Source organism: Pan troglodytes, chromosome 5 (assembly GCF_028858775.2).
Source record: "Pan troglodytes isolate AG18354 chromosome 5, NHGRI_mPanTro3-v2.0_pri, whole genome shotgun sequence".
NCBI classification, from domain to species: Eukaryota; Metazoa; Chordata; class Mammalia; order Primates; family Hominidae; genus Pan; species Pan troglodytes.
In genome coordinates this window covers 16,513,613-16,541,030 of record NC_072403.2, presented here as the reverse complement: position 1 = coordinate 16,541,030, position 27,418 = coordinate 16,513,613, and the positions used below count along the sequence as shown (strand labels likewise).

The window sequence follows — 27,418 nt, the reverse complement described above, 5'->3', positions numbered from 1 at the left end:
CCATCAATCTAGGTGCTCACAAGAGCTGGGATACATTGTAAATTAAAATCTTCCCCTGTGATCCTACCTGAATTACTGACCTGGGAAAAGCCTAGAGCCCTTTACTGAAGAGGTTAAATAAGCCAGACTGGCCCACATCACTAACGCAATATTTTGAAAATCATGTTCTCATTTATTATGCATACTTAATATCATCTGGCTATCCAAAAATATTATTTTAAGAGTCTGTTCAATGGATACGAACCTATGGAAGTATCTGTTTTGTGGAATTTCTCCTTCAGCCAGAATTTATCTCCATATTGACAAGACAAATGCCAGTGTGGATTGTCCTCCAGCCCCCCCCCAATAGCGTTATTTTAGACTTGAACGTCCTGGTGACGTTTGTTAAGACATGATTCTACCCCATCATTCAACGTTTGTAATTAATTCTCAGTCACGGGTCCAATCAGCATGAGTGAATGAATCCTTTGTGGTCCTAGAAACTGAATTCAAAGTCTGGGCTGATGTAGAGAGAACACAATGCATACTTTGAAAAAGACTGGGACTGATCCAGCCACACCCAGACGTAAGGTCCCAGTGACCTTCCTGCAGAGAACATATACCTTCTAAATAGCTCAGTGTTTACAGTTGTTGAGAGCTGGAGAGATGTTTTGAGTTTCTTTCTATTGTTGTCTCTTCTTAGCTTCTCATATTCTTATAGTCTTGGTTTTTTTCCTAAGCCAACAATTCAGGAGAAGTCTACATTAAATTAAGTGAGAAGAAGCCCAGTGCATGAATGTGAGTAGCCCAGGAGTGGTACTAGCAGGAGGAGGGAGTGGGTGGCAGGTGTGGAAGAAACTCACACCAGGTGCAAGGAAGGCAGAAACTAAGTGGAGGCGTCTGCATATGCCGCCTGCTGTGACTTTCTCTTGGCATCAGAATCCGACTGCATCATGGGCCCAGGTTGGCTGTGTGGGAGCCACATTTTCTAAGGAAAGACTCTATCCCATTAACATTTTATCTGGAATAAAGTGGGGCTTGCTAATTCTTTCAGGACTCTCTCATATTTACTGATATCATTTGTTGGCCTGGCCATTGTGGACTTTTACCTACTGTTTCTCCAATCCCTACTACCAAAAATTATCCCCCATCCTAGGTACAGGGTACACTTTCATAGGTTCTGCCCATCTTCTCAGAACTCTCCAGCACATTCCTGCCCCTCCCGACCCTTCCACACCCATCTAACACCCTGCATATCATCAGATCAGGCAGGTGCATAGTGATGCATGCAGCGTAGGAGTAGTGGTGGAGAACACAAAGACAGATGTCACTTTTCTTACACTTAAGGAGCTCAAATACTGAGGAGGTCTGGTAGAAGAGCTATTCAGTTAATAGGTGACTACAATTCAATGCTGGCAGCAGTGGCATTAGGTCCAGGAGAACCCAGAGTTGAAACACAACGTTCTGGGAGGGAGGTGATCAGACATGGCATCCAGAGGAAGTGACTTCCAAGGTGGGCCATATAGGATGAAGAGTTAGACAGAGTTAGACATAAAGGATGAAGAGTTAGACAGGAAGGGCATTAAACACGAAGGGCATTCTTTATGAGAGGATGTCATTAAAAAGCCATAAAAACATAGGTCAAAATTAGGCCGGGCGCGGTGGCTCATGCCTGTAATCCCAGCACTTTGGGAGGCCGAGGCGGGCAGATTATGAGGTCAGGAGATCGAGACCATCTTGGTCAACATGGTGAAACCATGTCTCTACTAAAAATACAAAAATTAGCCGGGCTTGGTGGTGGGCACCTGCAATCCCATGTACTCGGGAGGCTGAGGCAGGAGAATCGCTTGAACCTGAGAGGCGGAGGTTGCAGTGAGCTGAGATCGCGCCACTGCACTTCAGCCTGGCGACACAGGAAGACTCCATCTCAAAAAAAAAAAAAAAAATAGGTGAAAATTGCAGACGTGTGGGGCCAAGTAGTTGCTGGAACATAAAGTATGAGGCATCAAATAAAAAGAAATGAGGGTAGAGACAGAGGGTGTGGGGGGCCAGGTCCTGGAAGTCATGCCACATGAAGAGCTTAAGCCTAGCATTTTTTTTTTTTTTTGAGACAGAGTCTCACTCTGTCACCCAGGCTGGAGTGCAGTGGTGCAGTCACGCTCACTGCAGCCTTGATTTTTCAGGCTTAAGCAATCCTCCTTCCTCAGCCTCCTGAGCAGCTGGGACTACAGGCATGCACCACTATGCCCAGCTAATTTTTAAAATTTTGTAGAGACAGGGATCTCACTATGTTGCCCAGGCTGGACTGAAACTCCTGACCTCAAGCAATCCTCCTGCCTTGGCCTCCCAAAGTATTGGAATTATGGGTGTGAGCCACCTTGCCCGGCCAAGCCTTAAGGGTCCCTTAAGATCAGGAGAAGCCGTTATAAAGCCTGGAGCAAGGGAATAGCTGGTGTTCTATCAGCAAGAGTTCTGCACTTCATCGTGGTTGGATGCTGTGGGGCAAAGGTCCCTGGTAACTTTGGTCCAGAAAGTTCCTTGTACCTAGCTTTAAAAATACTACAAAGTAATGAAAAAAGAGCTTCTTAAATGTCTGCATATGATGTATTTAAATAAAAGACACATTTTGCTGTATTTTGTTTCTCACAGACAATATGGCACCTAAAATAAGGACCATTTTTCCTTTTCTGAGTATATCTGTAGTGAACTTAAAGTCCATATGTAATGTTCTCCACATGTTTAATCAGTTTTATTACCTATAAACATAATAAAGTATCTCTGGAAAGATGTACAAGGAAGTATTAACATTGGTAGCTGATGGAGTGAAAACTTTAAAAATTTGGGACCTTTCAAATCTGCCTGGTTGCTTCTTACTCCCCAGCTTCTCTGAGAACATGAACCAAGGGCCACTTCCCATTGCCACTGGCCCAGACCAAAGCCTGCTCCAGATGGACCCCGGACACAGCACAGAAGCCTTTGAGGGATGGTGGATCCTTTCCAGAAAGGACACCTGGTGACTCTCATGAGCACAGTGACCCTGACAAGCATCACATAGTTGCTGTCTACACAGACACGCACACACCCACACCACACATACACACACACCACACACACACACCACACTACAAACACACACACTACAAACACACCACACACTACACACACACAACAAACACACCACACTACAAACACACCACACACTACACACCACACACACTAGAAACACACACACCCCACACGTACACATACACACCACACACACGCCAGACACATACACTGCAAACACACACACCACACACATACACACACCATACACACATCACGCACATACACCACACACACCACACGCGCACACACACACACCCACACCACATAACCACACCACACATACACACACACCACACACACACTACACACACACACTACAAACACGCCACACACTACACACACACCACACACACATCGTACACATACCACGCACATACACCACATATACACACCACACACACACCCACACCATACAACCACACCATACATACACACACACCACACACACACTACAAACACACACACCACACTACAAACACACCACACACTACACACACACCACACAACCACACCACACACACTACAAACACACATACCCCACACACATACACATACACACCACACACACACCAGACACATACACTGCAAACACACATACACCACACGCACACACACACCACACACACACACTACAAACACACCACACACACACCACACAAGCATATTGGGACACCACACACACACACCATATCCCTGCTAACCTCATCTCCAGCTCTAAGTGATCAGGTGAAACTTCCTTCCACAGCCCTCCTCATTTTTTCCAAACACCCTCAATCCTTTCCCTTTTTCGGGATTCTGCAGGAAATTTGCTTTAGATATACAGGAAAAAAGAAATGCTCATTCCTTCTTTTCCTAGTGCAAGAGAAACGGCTCACACTTCAGGCCACACAAATGCAGGGTCAGATTCCAGCTTTGCCTATGAAAAGCTATGTGAACAACGTGAACATACTATTGCTTCAGTCCCTCTAAGCCTCATGTTTCTCATCTGTACGTGAGGCTAACACGATGACTTCCTATCATTAAAAGGAACGATGTAGGCTATCACCAACTATACCAACAAAAATAAGATTAAATGCCACGCATGCAGTATTAACATGCGTTTAAAATAGGTGATTGTAAAGAAAGGGTTAACGCTCTCACCACTGTGATAAATGTTGGTTCACCGCCCCTCCTACAAGTCTTTGTGACCTGACAGTTTAGCGTCTCTGAAAATAAATTGCGCATGAGACAGCATAATTCTCTCATCTCCAGCCACCTTGCCCATCCTCTTTCTGCCCCTCTCTAAGTAGATTTTTGTGACCACCACTCTAGTTTAGCTCTTAGGAATGCCGTGTTATTGGGGACCTTTCTGTACTGAGTCTACTTTCAGGCAAGAGGTGGCTTCAAACAGCACTTGAAAGTATGCCAATGATAATGACACTAGACATAAGAGCTGGGAGTTATTTCAAGAATGGCAGGCAGGTGTGTGTGTATGTGTGGTGTGGTTGTGTAGTGTGTGTGTGTAGACAGGAAGTATGTGAGGCTTGTCAGGGTCACTGTGCTCATGAGAACCACCAGTCACCCACAACCATGCTGGGTCACTGTTGAAAACAAGCACATGGGGACACACAGGAAAGACGTAACGCAGGTCACAGACCACCTATGGGAAACAGAGTTTAGAAAAGAAACCCAGTCCTGAACCAATGAGGGAGCTTGGTGCTATCTTCTGCCTCAGCTGCCTGGCATTCCTTGGACGCTTTCCCAAATTATCATAAACAACCAAAGACTGCACAGTATATAAAAACAAGAAGCTGCAAATTGGAATGTCCAATAAAAACCTATGACTTAAAAATTGAGAATTCTCTTTGGATCATCTGTAGCTAGATTCTCTCTCCGTATGTTCCAACTCTTTGTTACCCACTCCTCCAGGCTAAAATATCAGGTTAGATTTGTAGAAACGAGAAGAGCTGAGACCTGGCTACTTGTTCAGATCTTAAACCAGAGATATTTCAGCCAGAATGGTGATTTGTGAATGTCCGAAGCAGCTTCCAAGATTCTAAAACCAGTAAGTACCCCTGTAACAGCTCCATGAACTTTGAGCAATGAGACTGCATCAATGAAAGCGATGTCTAACATCCGTCCGAAAGAAACATCACCTATTTCAACTCCTAAATTCTAGAATGCTTATTTTAAAAGTCAATTTTGTTATGTTACAGCTCTGTTTATCAAGGACTACGAAAAGTATTAATTCAAACAACAGTTAAAATTCGGCAACTATGTAATCAAAGTTAGTTTTGCTGGGGCGACTGCAGCCAGCATTTCTTAGATCACTATATCACACATATTGATAAGACAACAGTCAGCAATAAACTGTTGCTACAAGCAACCAAACTAATAGTTTTCTAAGTATTTAAATTTATTTCATAATAATTTCAAATGAGTCAGTTCTCTAGGCGAGCAGAATGTTAGCAAACTCAATCTATCAATCAGAATGGAAATTAGTACCTACCTGAAACCCTATTAAGTGTCACCCAGAAATGCTCATCAGGACTATAGGTATCTTTTGACCATCGTAGTAGATCAATGGCCCTTTGGTCACGTAGAACAAAGTCGACAAACTCTCTGGTAAGCGCCACATAGGCAGTGCCAAAGTAGATGGTCAGCTGATGTGGAGGTGAAGTTTTCAAAATATTAGTATTTTTCACAAAAAAGCCACCTTTATCTGTATGCTCTTGGTGGACATATTTAGTTCGCTTAATTGCATGGTCAGGAGGCAGCACCCCTGGGGTGATATTTTTCCCTTTAAATCCTTTCAGATGCTGAACTATCTCCCGGTTGGTTTTCAGGGGGAAGTCTTGTCCACAGGTGTTGATGACGTACTTCCAGGGAACCTCAGAGACGACAAGGTCTTTCAGACAGTTCAGGTCAGCCTGGAGTCTGGAAATGCCTGCATAAACCACAGACTCTGTCTTTGAAGCAATGAAAGCATTTTGGAAGCAACTCAGTAACTGCCTCACAGATTCCTTATACTCAGCTGGGGCTTTCTCATCCACGTGAACACAGTAGACATTTTGGGGCATATAGATAGCCCTAAAGAGCCTTTCAAAGGTATCAAAGTCCTTATGGATGACCATGACATAGGCCAAAGGGAATGCAGCCTCTTCTTCCGACAGGGGACTTGTGATGTAGTGATTCTGGGTCAGGTAATCCTTGCAAGGGACACTTCGCAAAGGTGATGGTAATATATTTTCCCACAAAAAGACTGGCGTTTTCTCTAAGGCGTGATTACAGGCAGTTTTCCTAAAATACCTTTCACTGGAACTGTTCAGCTTCTCATAACTTTTTGGCGGGCTCAATTGGCTACTGTAAAATCTCACAAAAATGACCACGCTGAGCAGAGTGAAAGCAAAAAAGCAGTACCTCCAAAAGTTCATTATTTTCACTTCCCTGGGGAAACAATCTCTTCTTTTCAGGGAATGAGAAATGATCGGTGTGAGAGGTTGAATTTACTTCTCTTGCCAGTCTTGAATTTCGACAGCTTCTCTGGAGGGCTGCTTGCTTTCCGGAATCCTTTAATCCTCCTGTATCCTCTGCTTCGGTGTCTCGTCCATCCTTTTTGGATGTGCCTGGAGATGCGGTGCGTCCCTCTCGCACTTTGGTCTGCAGTTCCCCAGGGCTGAATCCCTGCTGTTTGCAAAGGCTCAGCTAAGCCCAGCCCAGTCCAGCCTCTAGGAAGTCTCCTCATTTACATATGAAATGCAAATTACGTTCTGGAATGCAATGATGGGTCCTTTTCACTGGAGCCGAGTTTCTCTTGCTTCACCCTCACCGCCTTCCCCTTCCATCAGTCTATTCCGATCTGATCTCCCTTCTCACACTTTCTCCAAGCCTTCTAGAATCAGAGGCTCTATTTTTTCTGGCTAGCCCCACAACCTGCTGGCAGTCCTTAGGAGCCACAGCATTTAAGGATATCGGCTCCTCTGGTTTCTTTCTCTTCCTGTTCTCTGCCACCTCTTTTCATTTTAGTGTTATCTGTACCTCTGGGCACATACAGACACAGATAATGAAAAATGAATGTGTGCCAGGCATGGTGGCACGCACGTGTAGTCTCATCTACTCAGGAGGTTGAGGCGGGAGGATTGCTTGAGCCAAGGAGATCAAGGCTGCAGTGAGCTATGATGGCAGCACTGCACTCCAGCCTGGGCGACAGTGAGACCCTGTCTCTTCAAAAACTTACTTTAAAAAATACATTTGTAACATGTCTAAGTAGAAGATTATCAGCGGCAGAAAAATATAACAAGGTAGATTTAGATTCTAATGATGTGTCAGAATATAGTATATACACACACACACACACACACACACACACACACACACACACTGACTATGGGAAGAGGGAACAAAGAATTACACCCTTGGGGGCACAGGCAGGACACGAGGGCGGAAGGAACCTAGGAGTGACATTTTACATGAAAGAGTCAGTGTTGATATCATATAATGAAGTAAATGTGGGGAAAAGAAAGAGAGATCAGATTGTTACTGTGTCTATGTAGAAAACAGAAGACATAAGAAACTCCATTTTGTTCTGCTTTGAGATGCTGTTAATCTGTAACTTTTGTCCCAACCTTGTGCTCACAAAAACATGTGCTGTACTGAATCAAGGTTTAATGGATCTAGGGCTGTGCAGGATGTGCCTTGGTAAAAATGTGTTTGCAGGCAGTATGCTTTGTAAAAGTCATCGCCATTCTCCATTCTCTATTAACTAGAGACACAATGCACTGCGGAAGGCCACAGAAACCCCTGCCCAAGAAAGCCTGGGTATTGTCCAGGTTTCCCCCCACTGAGACAGCCTGAGACACGGCCTCGTGGGAAGGGAAAGACCTTACAGCACCCCCAGCCCGACATCCGTAAAGGGTCTGTGCTGAGGAGGATTAGTGAAAGAAGAAGGCCTCAATGCGGTTGAGATAAGAGGAAGGCATCTGTCTCTGGGAATGGAATGACTCAATGTAAAACCAACCATACATTCTACTCTAAGAGAAAATCGCCTTATGGATACAGGCGAGACATCATGGCAGCAATACTACTCTTTACTGCACTGAGATGTTTATGTAAAGTTAAACATAAATCTAGCCTACGTGTACATTTAGGCCCAGCACTTTTCCTTAAACTTATTTATGACACAGATTCCTTTACTCACATGTTTTTCTGCTGACCCTCTCCCCACCTTCACCCTATAGCCCCACCACATTCCCCTCGCCAAGATAGGAAAAATAGTGATCAATAAATACTGAGAGAACTCAGAGACCAGCGCCGGTGTTGGTCCTCACTTACTAAGCGCCGGTCCCCCGGGGCCCACTTTTCTTCCTCTATACTTTGTCTCTGTGTCTTATTTCTTTTCTCAGTCTCTCATCTCCACCTTGCAAGAAATACCCACAGGAGTGGAGAGGCAGGCTCCCTTCATCAAACACACCTAAGTTTGCATGCCAGAGAGAAATGTGATAGTGTTCCCAGAGAGCAAAAGTTGGGTCCCGTTTCACAAAGAGAGCTTCAGATAACTTGAGCTGTTGACACAGTATTATCTACAATATGTGGAGTGACTACCTACTGGCTCTCTTTAAAAGCCTGACAACCTCAGATTTGAGGTCATTTCAAAGAACTTAAAGGATTCTCATTCTCCTTCCCACCCAACCCCCTCTCCAACTTCCTTTTCTGGAGAAAGAACAAAACCACCAGGGCTGCTGCAGAATTCCTGGAAGTATCAGCCAGTGTAATTCAGGGGAACCAGGAAAAGCACAGGTCTGGTTGCATTACAGAGGGTTCTCAGAGTTCACCTGCTTGCAGTGCTGCAAGCGATCTCGCAGCCAATGTGAAGTGCACTGGGGATTGATGCGGACGGTAAGGACACTTCCAAGGGAGAAATTAACTGGTCAACTAAAGGATCAACTGTGGCAGCCACACGAGGCATGTTAAGAGTGGGCCCTGCTCCCATCTCACTCCTGTAGTCACCTAGCAATCCTACCTGCCGGGGCTTGTGCCAGTTGGAACAGCTGCTCCTGTTAGGAAAACATTTGATTCACAATGCAGCCATTTCCCTGCCCACTCTCTGCTCCACTCCACCCCTTAACTTCCTACAGTGAACTGTAGGAATGAATGGCAACAGTGCCATGGATGCGATGGATATTGATCTGGATATTAACTTGGTGAGCTGCTAGAGAGTTGGCGGGGATCTTTGAGATCACCCATCACAACCCCGTTATTTTTACAGATGAGCACATTGGGGCCTTTAAAAATATTCTCCCCAATGTCATTCAGCTGGATAGAAACCAGAGCCTTAATTCCACAGCTCCCTGGTCCAGGTGCTGAAGCCAGTCTGTTTGGCTAAATCCCAGCTGCTCACAGTGCCTGGGTAAAGTTACTTAACCTCTTTACACAACCAGGTCCTCCCACTGAGAAAAGATAAAGAACAGTGGCTCTTATTTCAAATGGTTGTCAAGAAGACTAAATGAGATACCTCTTGTTGAGGGTTTGGCAAGAATCCGGGCACCTGGTACATGTTCCATAAGCATTAGCTATGATTGTTGTTGTTGTTGTTTCTCTTTTGGAAAATATCCAACACTTCTGACCCTGCTAATGAACTGATATTTTGATTTCTGTTCTTAGTAATGGAAAAAAAAAGCATTTACCTTAAGGTTTTCAAATGCTTTATTCCCGGAGGTTAAATTCCACTCTTTTCTTCCCCATCACTGCCTCCCCTTTAGCCCATGGGAAAAAATATATATATATTTATATAAATATATAAATATTTTATATATAGTTTATATATATTTAAATATATAATATATGACATATTATATATTATATTATATAATATATGATATATCATATATATTATATATAATATATAATATATCATATATATTATATATAATATATAATATATCATATATTATATAATATATAATATATATTTTTATGTATTATATATTTAATATTAAGTATATATTATATTTAATATTACTATATATTAAATATATAGTATATATTATATTTAATATTACTATATATTTAATATATAGTAATATTATATATATTTTATATAAATATATAGTATATATTATATATAATATATTTATATATTTAAATATATATAATTTTATATATAAATTTTATATATTATATAGAAATATATTTTATATATATTTAAATATATAACATATAAATATATAAATGTTTTTATATAAAATATTTTATACACATACATATATGAATATATCATATATGCATTTATAAATATGTTTTTTATATGTACTTTAAGAGATATATTTTTGTATGCATATTTAAAATATATATTACATGTGTATTTTTAAATATTTTTAAATATATATACATATAATACATATGATATATGCATATATACACATAAATATATTTATATATACATATAAGTGTGTGTATATATATATTACTATTTTATCATGTATATTCACACACACACTCTAGAAATGTGACCGTATGAAGGGAACAATCCAATAACCCATTTTGATGCCTTCATGTCTCTTCATTCTTACTAGAACCACACCCTTTTCTGTAAAATTTGTCCTTGGCAGGTCTTGTGGAGAACAGAAGAGGAAAGTTGGAGTGAGAAAAGAGAGGCAAAGGTCTTTTATTGCAGGTTCAGTCCGGTTTTTTCCCTTCTCTTTGCCTCAAGCCCTGATCCTACAATAAGGAGCTCTGATAAGTGCCAATGCAAAACAAACTCAAGAAATCTTTCAACATGATGTAGCCAAAGCAGTCTGCAGATGGGAGTGGCAGCATGATTTATAGTTCAAAACAGCAGTATCCAAAAATAAATAAACGAGGCCAGGTGCAGTGGTTCATGCCGGTAATCCCAGCATTTTGGGAGGCCAAGGAGGGCAGATCACCTGAGGTTGGGAGTTCGAGACCAGCCTGACCATCATGGAGAAACCCTGTCTCTACTAAAAATACAAAATTAGCCAGGTGGGGTGGCACATGCCTGTAATCCCAGCTACGAGGGAGGATGAGGCAGGAGAATCGCTTGTACCTAGGAGGCAGAGGTTGCAGTGTGCCCAGATCACGCCATTGCACTCCAGCCTGGGCAACAAGAGCAAAACTCCATCTCAAAAAATATAAAATAAAAAATAAATAAATACATACATAAAACCCCAAAACCATGTACATCATTTCTCCTGACTTATTTACAGTGGTTTAGATGAACAGACTGAGACTAGCATGTGATGCCTTCTGAGTGGCTGGCCCTAGCAGTAGGTTTGTTTTGTTTGGTATCTTTGAATATATCAAATGGTATATTGAACAGGCATTTCCTTCCAGTAAATAATTGGGCAGGCAAAGCTATTAACTTCCAACCAGGGCATTATTTCTGCTCTGCCCACTCTAGTTGGCTCAACAGACTGAAAATTGTTAAGTGGTCATTCTGTATCAGTCCCACCTCTCTCTGCCCCAGGATAACTTTTACGGTCACAAACAAGAAGACAGCACAAGGACTATGGCTAACAACACATCATCATCTCAACTCAACATGAAAAACAGGGCTGGGCTGCCTGGGGGGCCCTCTGAGGAGTGCTGGGATTTCTCTTCCCTCACAATGAGTTAGCTCTCATTAATCTTCCATGAGCTCTGCTTCCACTGCAGGTGAGTTTACAAAGGCTGAGGCAGATGCCGGTCAGGGGAGGGGCAGGACTGGAACCCGAGTCGGACCTACTCTCAAATCCTTGCCGTTCTTCATCACCCTCTGCAGAATGAGTGGCTATTGAATCAAGGCAGTGATTTTTTTTTTTTTTAAGGCAATGCTTTTTGATGAGTCCTCTCATCTCCACCAAGACCACTCCATCTTCATCTGTGTCTAAGGCTTTAGTTGTGCCTGGCTGGCAACCTCAAACTCTTTGGCCACAAGCGAGATGCAGGAAGTAAGCAAAAACAGATCTCCAAGCAACCACAATAATCATCACACATTGTAGGATGGATTCAGGCACTCAAATGCCTACAGGCAGGTAAGGCACGGTGCGGGAAGCTGGTGAAGGGTCAGATGAGCAGGGCCGGTGAGTTCACAGAGGGCAGCAGACATTGAGGAGGATTGGGTGGGGGCTACTGGGAATGAGAGAGCCTGCATCCCTCCCCACCCCACTGACCCCTGGCAATTAATGCCACACGGGATCATGAGCCCAGGGCTGCCAGCTCTTCCAGTGTTTTCAGAGAAGTGAGAAACCTGAATTTTATCAGAAAAACTCTCAAACTTACCCCTAAGGATGGCATTTGGCCCTCAGGATGCCAGTTTTGTCTTCCTTGGTTTAAGCATCAAAGCTTACATCCTTTAAATCCCTCTGAGGCTTAGCCTATTAACTCTTAGTTTAGACACGATCATAAAATGTTCTTATAGCTAAGCAGATGCAAAGTCACAAATTAGAACAGGGAAACAAAACTGGCAGGCTCAGGTCCCCTGCCGACAGCAGTAGGTGAAGTAAGTGCAACTACAAACGCAGAGCTGTGTGAGATCATTTGGTGTTAAGGATAACGGCACTTATACAGCGTGATGCCCATTTTATTACTTGTTTTTTTGTTTTTTTTTGTTTGTTTGTTTGTTTTTTGAGATGGAGTCTCGCTCTGTGGCCCAGGCTGGAGTGCAGTGGCACGATCTCAGCTCACTGCAACCTCCGCCTCCCGGGTTCCAGCGATTCTCTTGCCTCAACCTCCCGAGTAGCTGGGGTTACAGGTGCCAGCCACCACAGCCAGCTGATTTTTGTATGTTTAGTAGAGACGGGATTTCACTCTGTAGGCCAGGCTGGTCTCAAGCTCCTGACCTCAAGTGATCCACCCGCCTCAGCCTCACAAAGTGCTGGGATTATAGGCATGAGCTACCATGCCCGGCCCCATTTCATTACTTTACTAGATCAATATCTCTAGTACTTATAGAGATCAAACAAGTTAATGTCTATGAAAGGACTTGAAAACTGTGAAGAAAACAGGCCAACCCAGCTTTCTTTGAATATAAGCAGAATACAAACATTTAGTGAAACAAATAGAAATGGATTAATAGACATGTTATACATATATTCTGCACATTCTATTTAAAAATGCATTTCTGAAATATATTTAATATAGTGGGTTTTTTCATGGAGTCATTGTTTTTAATAGCACAGAATACAGAAATAATAGATTGGGACAACAGTTTTGTAAGACTAGAGGTTAATATTCCTCTTGTGAAGAGGTAGCCTATAAATTAATAAGAAAAGGTAAATAACCAAAGAGAAAAGCAGGCAGAGTACATGACAATCACAAAGCAGAAAAAACTAATGGCCAATGAACATATAGAAACACACTCTTTTCACACAAGAGATCAGTGAAATTCATATTAAAACAAAATTATGCAGTGTGGTGAATTCCTATAGTTTGATGTTGCCTCAGCATCCATTCTGAAGATAAGCTTAACTTTCTCATACCAGAAGCAGGGTTTAGTCAACCCCTACTTAACAGTTTCCAGTTCTCCGCCTCCTCCCAGTCCCTCGATGTGGTTAATCCAGATATCTGCCTTAAACAAGTGCTCAAAAGTGATGATCTTAACAACAACAACAACAACAAAATGGATCTAAGTTAACTTCATTTTTGTATGCTTATCCTTTTCAATGTTCTCTCCTCCACAAGAATGTAAGCTCCGGGCCGGGCGCGGTGGCTCACGCCTGTAATCCCAGCACTTTGGGAGGCCAAGGCAGGCGGATCACGAGGTCAGGAGATCAAGACCATCCTGGCTAACACGATGAAACCCCGTCTCTACTAAAAATACAAAAAATTGGCCAGGTGTGGTAGCGGGCGCCTCTAGTCCCAGCTACGCGGGAGGCTGAGGCAGGAGAATGGCATGAACCCAGGAGGCGGAGCTTGCAGTGAGCCGAGATCATGCCACTGCACTCCAGCCTGGGCGACAGCGAGACTCCGTCTCAAAAAAAAAAAAAAAAAAAAAAGAATGTAAGCTCCATGAAGACAGGGACTTCATCTACTCTTTTTTTTTTTTAACTTTTTAACAGAGTCTCACTCACTCTGTTGCCCAGGGGCTGGAGTGCAGTGGCTCAAATCTCGGCTCACCGCAACCTTCACCTCCTGGATTGAAGCGATTCTCCTGCCTCAGACTCCAGAGTAGCTGGGATTATAGATGTGTCCAGCTAATTTTTGTGTTTTTATTAGAGACGGGGTTTCACCACGTTGGCCAGGCTGGTCTCGAACTCCTGACCTCAAGTGATCCACCTACCTTGGCCTCCCAAAGTGCTGGGATTACAGGCGTGAGCCAATGCGCCTGGCCAGTTTCATCTACTCTTTACCACTGAAAATGGCAGTGCAGAGCAGAGGTACCCAACAGATATTTCTTGAATGAGGTCAATCAACTACAGAAGTCAGAAAAAAGACAACAAATAAACCCACTTTTGGGTGAATCAGTGAGGGGTGGTCATAGTGGTGGTGGGTTAAATCAAGGAATAAGTGTTTGCAAAGCGCTAATTTTAAGGTGCACCTCCCACCACCACGAAGTTCAAAAACAATGACCTGGCGTTTGCTTTAAATGGATTCAATAGGCCGGGTGCAGCAGCTCACGCCTGTAATTCCAGCACTTTGGGAGGCTGAGGCAGGTGGATCACCAGAGGACAGGAGTTCAAGACCAGCCTGGCCAACATGGTGAAACTCCGTCTCTACTAAAAATGCAAAAATTAACTGGGCATGGTGGCAGACATCTGTAATCCCAGCTACTCGGGAGGCTGTGGTAGGAGAATCACTTGAACCCAGGAGGCGAAGGTTTCAGGGAGCCGAGATCATGCCATTGCACTCCAGCCTGGGCAAAAAGAGTGAAATTCTATCTCAAAAAAATAAAATAAAATAAAAAATAAACGCATTCAACAAACCATGGAACCATGGAATTCGAGCCCCTTAACTTGGCCCATGAGCACTTCTGCTCCTGGGGCTCTGGGCAGACTGCTCGGTGACCTATCAGGAAGGAGGTAGCATCTTGCCAATTTCCCAGGGCGACAGATCCCACTCTGCTCACTTTGTGGCTGAGCTCCCGAAGGTAGGGAATGGAGTCACTTGCCTGGGATGAGAGGAGGCAACTCCAGGAGCCGCGGGAGGCGTCTGAGTGCAGAGCCCACCCCCTGCCCTACATGGCTGTCACCTCCCCCCTCACACTGCACAGCAGCCCCCTTGGGTGAGGTGTGATTTCTCTCCATTTGATGTGCAAGAAAGCCTCAGGGAGGTAAAGTTGCTAGGTCAAAGTCACACACGCCCAATTCTCACCAGCCTCCTGAGTGCTTCTTTTCTATTTTTCATTTTCATTTAATTTTTTAAAGATGAGATCTCGCTCTATCACCCAGGCTGGAGTGCAACGGTGAGAGCATAGCTCACTGCAGCCTTGAACTCCTGAGCTCAAGAGATTCTTCCACTTCAGCCTCCTGTAGCTGAGACTACAGGCACTTGGCTAATTTTATTATTATTATTATTATTGTTATTATTTTTAGACATGGAGTCTAGCTATTTTGCCCAGGCTGGTCTTGAACTCTTGGCCTCAAGTGATCCTCCAGCCTCGGCCTCCCAAAGTGATGGGATTACAGGCTTGAGCCACTGTATCCGGCTTCCTGAGTGCTTCTGAGCTCCTGCTTACAACACTTTTTCCTCTTTTCTGATTGCAATGATCTCTGAATCCTGGTTCTTCTTTCTATGTGTGTGTCTCTCTCTCCCCAAATCTCTGTCTCTGTCCTATTCTAAGCCCCTCTCTCATCCTGGAGCTCCCCAACCCATTCCTCCTACCTCCCCCTAAGTCTTTCCATTCCGCTCTCAAATGCTTCTTCCTCTGGATCCTGAATTCCAGCCTCCTTGAATAGATTTTTGTTTTTTTAATTAACTATTCTGTGCACAAAAGGGTAGGCTTCAATTATCTAGGAAACTCACAATTACGACCAAACTGTTTCCTCAGATAACGTGAGGCAAATATGTTTGCCATGTGATTCAGGCGTCAGTGTTTCTTCTGCACAGGGCTGTGTAGTAGGTATTTAAAGCTGTGGGCCATTCACTAGGTCTCTGTTGCAACAACTCAACCCTGCTGTTGAGGTGCGAAAACAGCCATAACAATGCATGGCTGTGTCCTAATAAAACCTTCTTTATGGATCCTGAAATCTGAATTTCCTACAACTCTTCATGTCACGAAGTTGTTTCTTTTGATATTTTTTCAATCATTTGAAAATGTGGCAGGGCGTGGTGGCTCATGCCTGTAATTCCAGCACTTTGGGAGGCCAAGGCAGGCAGATCACCTGAGGTCAGGAGTTCGAGACCAGCCTGGACAACATGGTGAAACCCCGTTTTCATGCACGTCCGTGTGAAGAGACCACCAAACAGGCTTTGTGTGAGCAACATGGCTGTTTATTTCACCTGGGTGCAGGCGGGCTGAGTCTGAAAAGAGAGTCAGCAAAGGGAGATAGGGGTGGGGCCGTTTTATAAGATTTGGGTAGGTAAAGGAAAATTACAGTCAAAGGGGGTTTGTTCTCTGGCGGGCAGGAGTGGGGGTCGCAAGGTGCTCAGTGGGGGAGCTTTTTGAGCCAGGACGAGCCAGGAAAAGGACTTTCACAAGGTAATGTCATCATCACTCAAGGCAAGGACCGGCCATTTACACTTCTGTGGTGGAATGTCATCAGTTAAGGCAAGGACTGGCCATTTACACTTCTTTTGTGGTGGAATGTCATCAGTTAAGGTGGGACAAGGCATATTCACTTCTTTTGTGATTCTTCAGTTACTTCAGGCCATCTGGGCATATATGTGCAAGTCACAGGGGATGTGATGGCTTGGCTTGGGCTCAGAGGCCTGACACCCATCTCCACTAAAAATACAAAAAAATTAGCTGGGCATGGTGGCAGGAGCCTGTAATCCTAGCTACTTGGGAGGCTGAGGCAGGAGAATCTCTTGAACCCGAGAGTCGGAGGATGCAGTGAGCTGAGAACGCGCCATTGCACTCCAGCCTGGAGGACAAGAGTGAAACTCCATCTCCCTGCCCCAAAAAAAATGTCAACCCAGCCTTTTGGCCAGAACTACCATCTTCCAGTTAAACAGACGCTGTATGAGGTACACTATCACGGAAAATTTGGTTGACAAGAAAGAGGATTTAATTCATCACATAAAAATTAATTTGCCAAGATGACGAACACAAAGGGAAAGAGGAGAGGCACCCAATGTATGTTCTCTAAGCCTTTTAGAAAACATGGAGTTGTTCCTTTGGCCACGTATATGTGAATCTATAAGAAAGGTGACATTGCAGGCATCAAGGGAATGGGTACTGTTCAAAAAGGAACGCCCCCAAGTGTTACCATGGCTAAACTGGAAGAGCTACAATGTTCCCCAGCATGCCGTTGGCATTGTTGTAAACAAACAAGTTAAGGGCAAGATTCTTGCCAAGAGAATTAATGTGTGTATTGAGCACATAAAGCACTCTAAGAGCCGAGCTAGCTTCCTGAAACGCTTGAAGGAAAACAATCGGAAAAGGAAAGAAGACAAAGAGAAAGGTGCCTGGGTTCAACTGAAGCGCCAGCCTGCTCCACCCAGAAAAGCACACTTTATGAGAGCCAGTGGGAAGGAGGCTGAGCTGCTGGAACCTCTTCCCTACGAATTCATGGCATCATAGGTGTTAAAAAAAAATAAAAGACCTCTGGACTGTAAAACAAACAAACAAACAAAAAACATTCTTGGCTCAAGGGCAGTACCAAAATAGGCAGATTTAGCCCATGGTCTATAGTTCACTGATCTCTGCTCTAGATTATAATCATGCTCCCCCCATCCTAAATTTTGCAATTTTGGGATCTTTACAACCACCTATAATTTCTGTGTTTTTCCAGATGAGGAAGTGTGAAATGAGGGAAAATAATAATGTTGAGCATCCTTCTACCCACACCCCCTTTATATGTGCCATCTGGGTTGCAGTGCAAAGGGGTGGATTTGTAGAGAATGCAGGCAAGTAATTTACACTCATAGCCTCAGTTTTCTTTTCTGTAAAATGAAGGTAATAGAAACTACCTCACAAGGCAGTGAGAGTTAAAGAGGTTGGTAGGTATATAAGCACATGCATATACGTTGTCCTGGTGCCCACCGAAACTGGTTTCTGGTGGAGGTAACAAGGAACCCATGAGTGGACAAGCTTCTCTTGGCCAGTCCTAGATATGCCAGGGCAGTCAGATGCCACCATTTATGGCAGGCTGCAGAGCCACTCTGCGTGCCCCCGTTTCCTTTCTTCTTCTACAGAATGGAGACATTAAGAACGCTGACCCCATAGGGTTCTTAAGAGATTGAAATAGGCTAGTATATAAAAAGAGTTTAGAACAATGCCTTGCATGTAATTAGTACGTGACAAATCTCAAGACATCTCTCTCTGTTGCCAAACCTGGCTCATCTAGGCCCCTGAGCACCCTGACCACCTTACAGGGTAGGTTTAGTGAAGCAGCATGGCTGTGTGTGCAGGGGTGGTTCTGCCACCTGAAATATCCCTAAGCACAGGCAGAAGCCCTCAAGGCCACCATTGTCATGGGCAGTCTCAGCCCAGTGTGGGGGAACTGCCTTTCATTCCCAGTTGCAGCCTGGGCTTTGACACTGCATCTGACTTGGTTACTCCAGTAAGCTGGCCTGCTGGTGCACCTGCAAAAAGCTAACAATGGGGTCAATATGTGGCATGGTGGTGAAGACCACTGCTTTTCAGTTGAAGACCACGTTTAAACCTGGCCCTGCTGTTTGCTAAGGGTCCCTGAGAAAGCTTCTAAAAATTACTGTGCCTTAGCTTTCCAATTTTTAAAAGGCAGTAGTAGAAAGCCTATCCAAGTGGTGGAAAGTAAATCGAAGAAGCTTTCTACGGCTTCTCTGTCTGTGACACTACCTGCCCCCACCCCTACTTACCTTGCTCTTCCAGGGACACACTGCTTTTCTCTACTTCCCTAGCAACCCCACTGGGAGACAAAATTTCTTTCCCTTCTGGTGTTAACTGCCCAGCTGTTAACACTAAATGCCCAAGCAAAGATAACAACAACAATAAAACCCACAAATGAAAACTTTATCTTTGACTATATTCTGTTAAATTTCAAGGAACAGCGTAGGTAACTATTTGTCTTTCTGCACAACAACTTTTCTCTGATTCCGAATGTCACATCCGAGGAAAAAGAAGTTGAGAAATTCCAAGAGACACTATTTGACAATCCAGCTGCTGCCAGAGATCCATATCTAGAACATCCCATCCTTTATATCTTCCGAACACTTTCAAATAAATGGAAACAAAAGTCTTAAAATAGAGATAGGCAGTGATTTCTTGCAACTTCTAATTTTAATAGCCTTATTAAATTCTGGACTCATTTTCAGTTTATTCAATCCGCTCTTATACTAGCTCCTTTCCCACAGAGCCGGCCATTTGCCTGAGTTTAGACAGTTTGTTAGGGCAGAGGGCTTGGATAGATCCCAAAAAGCAGACGTTTCTTCTGCTTTCCTAGAAATTAAATCAGGAATAAATTTGCCTCCAAGATACATCCTGTATTTGTACCTAACTGGAGACAACTTTTGCATTTGATGCTCTCACTGGGTAACGTAGTTTTAAGTTCACATTTTATATTTAGCCATCTATCCTTTTATTTTATTTTTTATTTTTATTTTTTTTTGAGACAGAGTCTCGCTCTGTCATCCAGGCTGGAGCGCAGTGGCACAATCTCAGCTCACTGCAAGCTCCGCCTCCCGGGTTCACGCCATTCTCCTGACTCAGCCTCCTGAGTAGCTGGGACTACAGGCGCCCGCCACTACGTCCGGCTAATTTTTTTTGTATTTTCAGTAGAGACGGGATTTCACCGTGTTGGCCGGGATGGTCTCGATCTCCTGACCTCGTGATCCGCCTGCCTTGGCCTCCTTGGCCTCCCAAAGTGCTGGGATTACAGGTGTGAGCCACCGCGCCCGGCCTGCCATCTATCCTTTTAGATAACATCCTTAAACTCTATACTCTCTCCTCAAAAACAATGGGAAAAGCATTATAAATGGAATAGGTCCAGTCCAGGTTCACTTTGGTTGGGGTCTTCAGGGCTAATACTGTAGCTTTGATTTTTACCCTTCAATATGTTGTAACCTACATAAATGAGTGGTTTCAAGGATCATTTTTTTTCCAGGTTATTGATCAGTGCAGTTCTGCGGAACATAAATATTTTGGGCACTGAATTCTTCATCCTGACATGGAAAGGTGAGCAGGAATGGGGTGGGAGGTGCTTAGGGTGACCAACTGTCCCGGCTTGCCCAGAGCTGAGGGGTTTCCCAGAACACGGGATTTCAGTACTAGAGCTAGAGAAGCTTTGGCAGACCAGGGAGAATTGTTCACTCTAGATAGCATCAGTCCTAACCACTCCCAGATAGACAATTACTACTGAAGGTATTACTGATTAGGGACATACAATAACTATCAGTGTGAAAGGAAAAGAAACATTCAAATCATTATCTCAGGGGGTGTGGAGGGGAGAGGCGTGCAAATCATCACTAAGTCTATAGTGCGGAAAATCTCTGCGTGATCCTTCTTCACATTTCCGTGAACCACTGAGACATGGGGACAAGTGATTAATATTCATGGGATGGCTTTACAGTGAACCCAAAAGAATGCATTTAAATTATACCAACTACACAGATGTTTTCCAGTGGATATAGGAAGGTTTTAGTAACAAACAATAATGGGAGAACGTGAAGAGATAATAATTTCTACTATAGGGCTTGGTGCGGTGGCACACACCTGTAATCTCAGCACTTTGGGAGGCCGAGGTGGGTGGGTCACATGAGGTCAGGAGTTCAAGACCAGTCCGGCCAACATGGTGAAACCCCGTCTCTACTAAAAATACAAAAATTAGCCGGGTATAGTGGTAGGCGCCTGTAATCCTAGTTACTCGGGAGGCTGAGGCAGGGAGAATTGCTTGAACCTGGGAGGCGGAGGTTGCAGTGAGCTGAGATTGCACCATTGCACTCCATCCAGCCTGGGTAACAAGAGCGGGACTCTGTCTCAAAAAATAATAATAATTATCATGATCATCATCATCATAATTTCTACTATAGCATTACAGTTTCTAAACTCCCCTCCCTCTATACCACGTGTAACTTGAGAGATCTTCTTTCCGTATGGGGTGGGATTAATAGAAACATATGGGATTGTAGGGATGGAATGCTCATTCTAAGCTTTATAAGAAATAGGCAGTGAGGCCAGAAAATGTAAACTCATTTTAAGGAGCAGGACAATCAGCCAGCCACTTGAGCTCTCTGGCTCACAATCTCCAAATTTGTATAACTAGGATTAGAGGATGTTCTCTAAGGCTGCTTGTGGTTCTAAACGCTGTCATTATTTTAGATTCAGCATAGAATAAAGAAGAGGCTGTTTTTATGGGAAAACTGTACCTGAGAGGCTTGGTTTAGACTGAGTACCTGACAAAGAAAGTCCATAAAGTGGTGGGGTAATGGACCAGAGATAAATCTAGAAGGCTTAGAAGTGGGGAGGAAGCCGGTTAACTCCAACAGACCAAAATCCTGGGAGAGAAGAAACCAGACAGAGACAAGTTCAGCCTCTCTAGGACATGGCCCAAAACCTAGCAAGGACTTCAGGGTCTTGGGGACAGTAGTTTTCACATAGGACACAAGAGGGGATTTGGACTCTAAGGCAGGAGGGCCTTTTTCAGTAGGCCCCCCAAAGAGCTTGAAGAAGGAGCTCAGACTTGGACCAAGTACAGAATTAGATTTTCAGTGAAGGAAGAATTATGTGAAGATTGGGTCTAAGGAAGGAGACGGCTAGAAAGAAAATGAACCAGGAAATGTCCAGAAGAGAGGGCTGATGGTGGAACGAAGCTAAATTTATCGGTATGTCATGAGTATCTCCAGCTTACTCAGGAAAGACTGAAGTTGTATCCTCCGATATTTTCACAGTTAAGTTCTGATCTTTTAAACCCGGCTGAGGAGGAAGATTATGGGAGAATACATTTCACAAAAGTACAGAGCTGAAGGGCAAAGTTTCGAAAGCACAACTCCCATCCATCCATTCTCCAGATATGTGGTGTCAAAAGGAGACACAAGGTAAATGGATTCGGGGAAAGCCTTCTGCCACTTACGGCTTTGTCTAGAAGCACTTAAGAACGAATGCCACATGCTGGGTGCCGTGGCTAATGCCTGTAATCCCGACACTTTGGGAGGCTGAGACAGGTGGATCACTTGAGTCCAGGAGTTCAAGACCAGCCTGAGTAACATGGCAAAACCCCATATCTACAAAAATTACAAAAATTAGCTGGGCATGGTAGTGCATGGGAGGAACGCATAAGCCTGGTAGGTTGAGGCTGCTGTGAGCCGTGATCACACCATGCACTCCAGCCTGGGTGACAGAGTGCAACCCTGTCAGGACAAAAGAAAGAAAGAGAGAAAGAAAGAAAGGAAGGAAGGAAGGAAGGAAGAAGGAATGAAGGAAGGAAGAGAGAGAGAGAAAGGAAGGAAGGAAAGAAAGAAAAAGAAAGAAAGAGAGAGAAAGGAAGGAAGGAAGGAAGGAAGAAATCCACATGAGCTCAGAGGGTGAGAGAAAGACAGGTTTATGAGTAGTCCTAGCATGGAAAAACTACATTGAGAAATGGTTAGTTAGAAAAGCAGTTAACATATTTTTGCTTAGGGCATAGCTGAGACTGCAAATGGTCCACTATGATGGTGGTTGGACCTTGGGTTGAAGAACAGCCTGTCTGGAGCAGATGCTGCCCCCAGGCTGGGCTCAGCATGAGAAGCATTCCCAAAATAAGCAGGATGCTTTGGAAAAACTGAGTGGAAGAGAACTGTCTCATTGCTGTTGCCCAAGAGCAGAGGAGCATTTAAGAAACGTCAAAGAAAAATTGAACATGGGCCAGGTGCAGTGGCTCATGCTTATAATCCCAGCTACTTGGGAGGCTGAGGTGGGAGAACAGCTTGAGCCCAGGAGTTTGAGGCTGCGGTGAGCCAAGATCACACACTGCAATCCAGCCTGGGAGATGGAGTGAGACCCTGTCTCAGAAAACATGGCTGAAAGATAGTGTTTGAAGTTGACCCTTCAGGATTTGGCAAAATTACCTAGGGTGTGTGTGTGTGTGTGTGTGTGGCGGGGGAAGTGGGTGGCAGGGGGTGATGCAAGTGGTGATGATTTGAAGTTGACTAGGCAGCAGTGCTGAGGGGCACCAACATCCTAAAATTATTTCCATTTGACTCAACTCAATAAATGCTTCCTGTCAGCCCACTGAATGCTCACTATGCTGGGCTGCCAAAAATACAAAAGACCTCAAAGACATTATAGTCTAGTCGGGGTAATATGATATTCACATTAATAATGATAATGCAGAGATTCTAGAATGACATAAAAGCATTACAACAGAGGTTTATAAAGGTATAAAATTGGGAAAAAATAAGATCACAAAAAGCTTCCTAAATGACACACCATTGTGTGTCATTCGATGACACATCAATGACATGATGTGTTACCATTGAATGACATACCATTAAATAAGGCCATTATTTCAATGGAGAGATGGAAGGCAATGGCACAAACAGAGAGGGTGACATGAAGAAAAGGACCTAAGGCAGGATTACAGGCATGGTGGCTTTTCTGAAGGGTTCTTTTCAGGGAAGGCAGCAATGGGAGTTGACGGTGGGGTAACACAGGTAATACTGAGGGGATCTCCAACAGGGAGATTTTGACATCCAACCTGCCATGTTGAGATGTCTATACTGAATAATCCAATAAGTTGTTGACACTCACTGAAGCTTTTGGAATTGAGAAAACGTTTTTCTTAGAGCTATGTCTTAAGAAGCAAAATATGTTAAGAGTGTTAGAATGGTTTGAAGAGGGAGACTCGGGCCAGAGAGACCACTTGGAATGGGTCTGACAATAATCTGCTTGACAGGTGTGATGGGCCAGAGTTAAGAACAGTAATGATGAAAACAGGAAGGGTAGAACTTGCTAGAAAACTCTCACAGACAAAACATATGGAATGTGCTGGCTGGATCCTGGGGTACCAGAAGTGGGGAAGTTGGCTGACTTGAAGGATGGCCATACCACAGAGACTGTGAGTGGAAAGCTGGGTGTGTGGGGAGTAGGGAGATGTCAGCAGGCACTCGTGGAAGCTTCGAGAAGAGATATCCAAAAGACAAGGAGATGTGGCAGAAGGCCTGGGAGCTCACTATAGGGAAGTGAATGGTCAGTACGGAGGTGGTGGTGAGAAACTGCAGATGTAAATGAGATCACCAAGGGGGAAAGAACTGCAAGAGCCACGAAGTAAACTGAGGCAAGAACTGAGGAGGATGTTTCCTGAAAACATTTCTCGAATTCTGAATTTCACTGAGAATAGTAGCTCCAAAATTCCACCGATAGCTAAGTCTCATTTCAATAGTCAGTAAGCAAGAAGATGAAAAGAACAGAGCTCTTCATTTACATTCAACTTTCTCAGCGAGGGATTATAAAATCCATTTATCATTGGCAACGTGATCACCTTTTCATTATCTTGAGGTTTCGGCTGAGAGTTCGAGGGCAAAGTCAAAATTCCATGATAAATCTTGCTGGCTTCCGTCTTTGATAATTCTCTTGCTAGCACTTTTAACCCTATCTGTCTTTCTCAGTAACAACTTCCAGAAAAGATCGATTCTATACATTGCATTGTGGACAGGAGACAGAGCACTGGATTAGAAGTAAGAAGAGATCAATTTGTGCCCTGGCTCTGGCAATTATTAGCTGTTCAATACATCCAAGAAATATGTACAGTAGCTATACATCTTACACAGAGGTGAGGTTGCAGAGTCAATGAGTAAAGGGAAAAAAGCCTAAAAGTTAATATTCCTCTAGAGATATCCCTTAGGAATGCACCACATTCCAACATGGTCAGTCTTCCCTTTCATCTTTTTTCTTTTTCTTTGAGATAGCGTCTTGCTCTGTTGCCAGGGCTGGAATGCAGTGGCGCCATCCTAGCTCATTGCAGCCTTCACCTCTGGGGCTCAAGTGACCCTTCCACCTCAGCCTCCCAAGTAGCTGGTACCACAGACATGTGCCACCATGCCCAGCTGATTTTTGTATATTTTGTAGAGATGAGTCACTGTGTTGCCCAGGCTGGTCTCCAACTCCTGGGGCCAAGTGATCTTCCCACCTTAGCCTCCTGTGTAGCTGGGAATACAGGTGTGTGTCACCAGACTTGGCCAATTTCATTTTATTATTTTATTTTTTTGTTGAGATGTGGTCTCACTATGTTGCCCAGGCTTATCTTGAACTCTTGGGCTCAAGTGATCCTCCTGCCTTGGCCTCCCAAAGTGCTGGGATTATAGGCATAAGTCTAGCCTTCTCTTTAATCTTGGTCCAGATGGTTGTTTCTTCTAATGAGCACTAGATGAAGAAGTTCGTTTGAGCAGACGAGCTATGTTATGAGATAGACATATACAGTCCTTTAACATTACTGAGCCTTGGGAAGCAAACTCCATCAAGAGAATGAGCAGAATCCTTGGCTTACTCTGGACCCCACTCACTGGGTGAAATGAAGGGCAGAGTAGCATGGCCAACACCATTGAAACCCATATAAAACGTGTGCGTGCACAAGCGTACATGTGTGCATGCATTTAATTAAGTCTGTGTAGGTTAAACAAATATAAGTTGGGACTCCATCATCTTGAGTACTGCTCATGTGCCCGAGGTATGCTAGGTGTAAACAGAAATAGGCCTGTGCAGCTGCTGCCCTTGAAGCCTATTCTAAAAGGTCACTAGGAATATACAACACAGCACTGCAAAACTGATATGGTTGGGCGCAGTGGCTCATGCCTATAATCCCAATGCTTTGGGAGGCCAAGGCAGGAGGATCACTTGAGGCCAGGAGTTCAAGATCAGCTTAGGCAACACAGTGAAATTCTATTTCTATAAAGATTTTAAAAATTAGCTGGGCATGGTGGCACCTAAAGTCCCAACTACTCGGGAGGCAGAGGTAGGAGAACTGCCTGAGCCTAGGAGGTCAAGGCTTCAGTGAGCCATGATGGTATCACTGCACTCCAGCCTGGGCCACAGAGCCAGGCCTTGTCTCCTAAAAATTTTTTTAAAGATAAAAATAAAAAGACCAATAATAGTACAACGTTGTACAGGAGTCCAGAGGAGTGAGAATCAGGAAAAGAATTTTACAGAGTGTGACTCTAAGCTGAATTAAAAAAAAAAAAAAAAGGCACACATCAATCAGATGCAGGATAGGGAGGAAGAGCATCCGGGAGCCTCCCGGGAGAGGGACTGCGTGCGTCAGGGCAGGAAGGCTGGGAGTGGCAGAACAGGGATCCGCAAGTTATCTGGGGAAGGGCGCAGCTAGAGAAGTCACTGGAAAGGCCAAGGGGGCCAGATCTCGAGGAGCTCTCTGTGTTTGGTGAAGGTGCCGGGATGCTATCCATACACCGTAGGGGAAGGGAATCCATACACAGCTTCTAAGGAGGAGAGGGATGTGATCGCATGATCATGGGTGCACGTTACAAAGGCCATCCTGTCACTGTGGAGGATGGATTAAAGCACGGGACAGGGAAACTAGTTAGGAAGAAATTATACAACTTTAAGAGAAAGAAGAAGGGTAGACGACGGCGCCAGAAGTGGAACGTGTCACGGGGGAGCGATACTATCTTGGCTGGTGGTGTGGGGGGAAAAGAATTTACCAAGAAGAATTTACCAAGACTGTTGTAGGTAGAGAAAGGTAGATTTCTTCAAGAAAGTAGGAAGACACATTGCGAAAAGGCAACGGGCAGGCCAGCAGAAGCTGACTGCAAAGAAACAAAGCCTTGCTGGAGATTTTATAGGGTAGTGTTCATGCTGAAGAGAGCTTTGTGCAGTACTGACAATGCCAAGGTTGCGGGGAGCTAATCTGCAGGTGTCTGGTGATAGCCGGTCGTGGGAAAATCGTGAATTATTGGCTCAGGAGGTTGTGTCCTGGACCATGAAGAAAGGCGGACTTGAAGCTTATCTGCTTTCCCTCTGCTTTCCCTTGGTCCCACCAGCTTGACTCCTTTTCCCTAATTATGACTCCACAGAAAACAGGCCTGTGGCAAGATCCATTTTGCTGAGTGTTTATTCTGTGCCCAGCACTTGCCCACAAGCAGGGCACTGTCAGATCTGTTTTTCTCTGGCCTCCTGCAAGGGCCTGTGTGGTTCATGCACTGCCTGCCTCATGCTCAGTCCAGCTCTCATCCTCGTTCGCTCGGCTATGGCCACACGGGCTGCTTTTCTGGCTCTGCAGACACCAGGCTCACCCACGACCTTTGCGATCCCTATTCCCTCTGCCTGGGACCTCTTTCACAAGTGCGTGGC

General features: G+C 44.2%; 1 protein-coding gene across 7 annotated transcripts in view; it reads right to left on the bottom strand.

Moving 5' to 3' along the window:
- GCNT2 (glucosaminyl (N-acetyl) transferase 2, I-branching enzyme) overlaps positions 1–27,418 on the bottom strand; it is a 138,432-nt gene that overhangs the window by 36,912 nt on the left and 74,102 nt on the right. Inside the window, exon 1 of one of the 7 annotated variants that reach the window (XM_001166973.6) lies at positions 5,576–9,881. The exons of the other annotated variants lie outside the window; for them this stretch is intronic. Within the exon in view, the coding sequence (XP_001166973.1) occupies positions 5,576–6,500 (925 nt within the window). The 5' untranslated portion in view covers positions 6,501–9,881. Of the gene's footprint in view, positions 1–5,575; positions 9,882–27,418 lie in introns of those variants that run through there. 7 annotated transcript variants of the gene reach the window in all.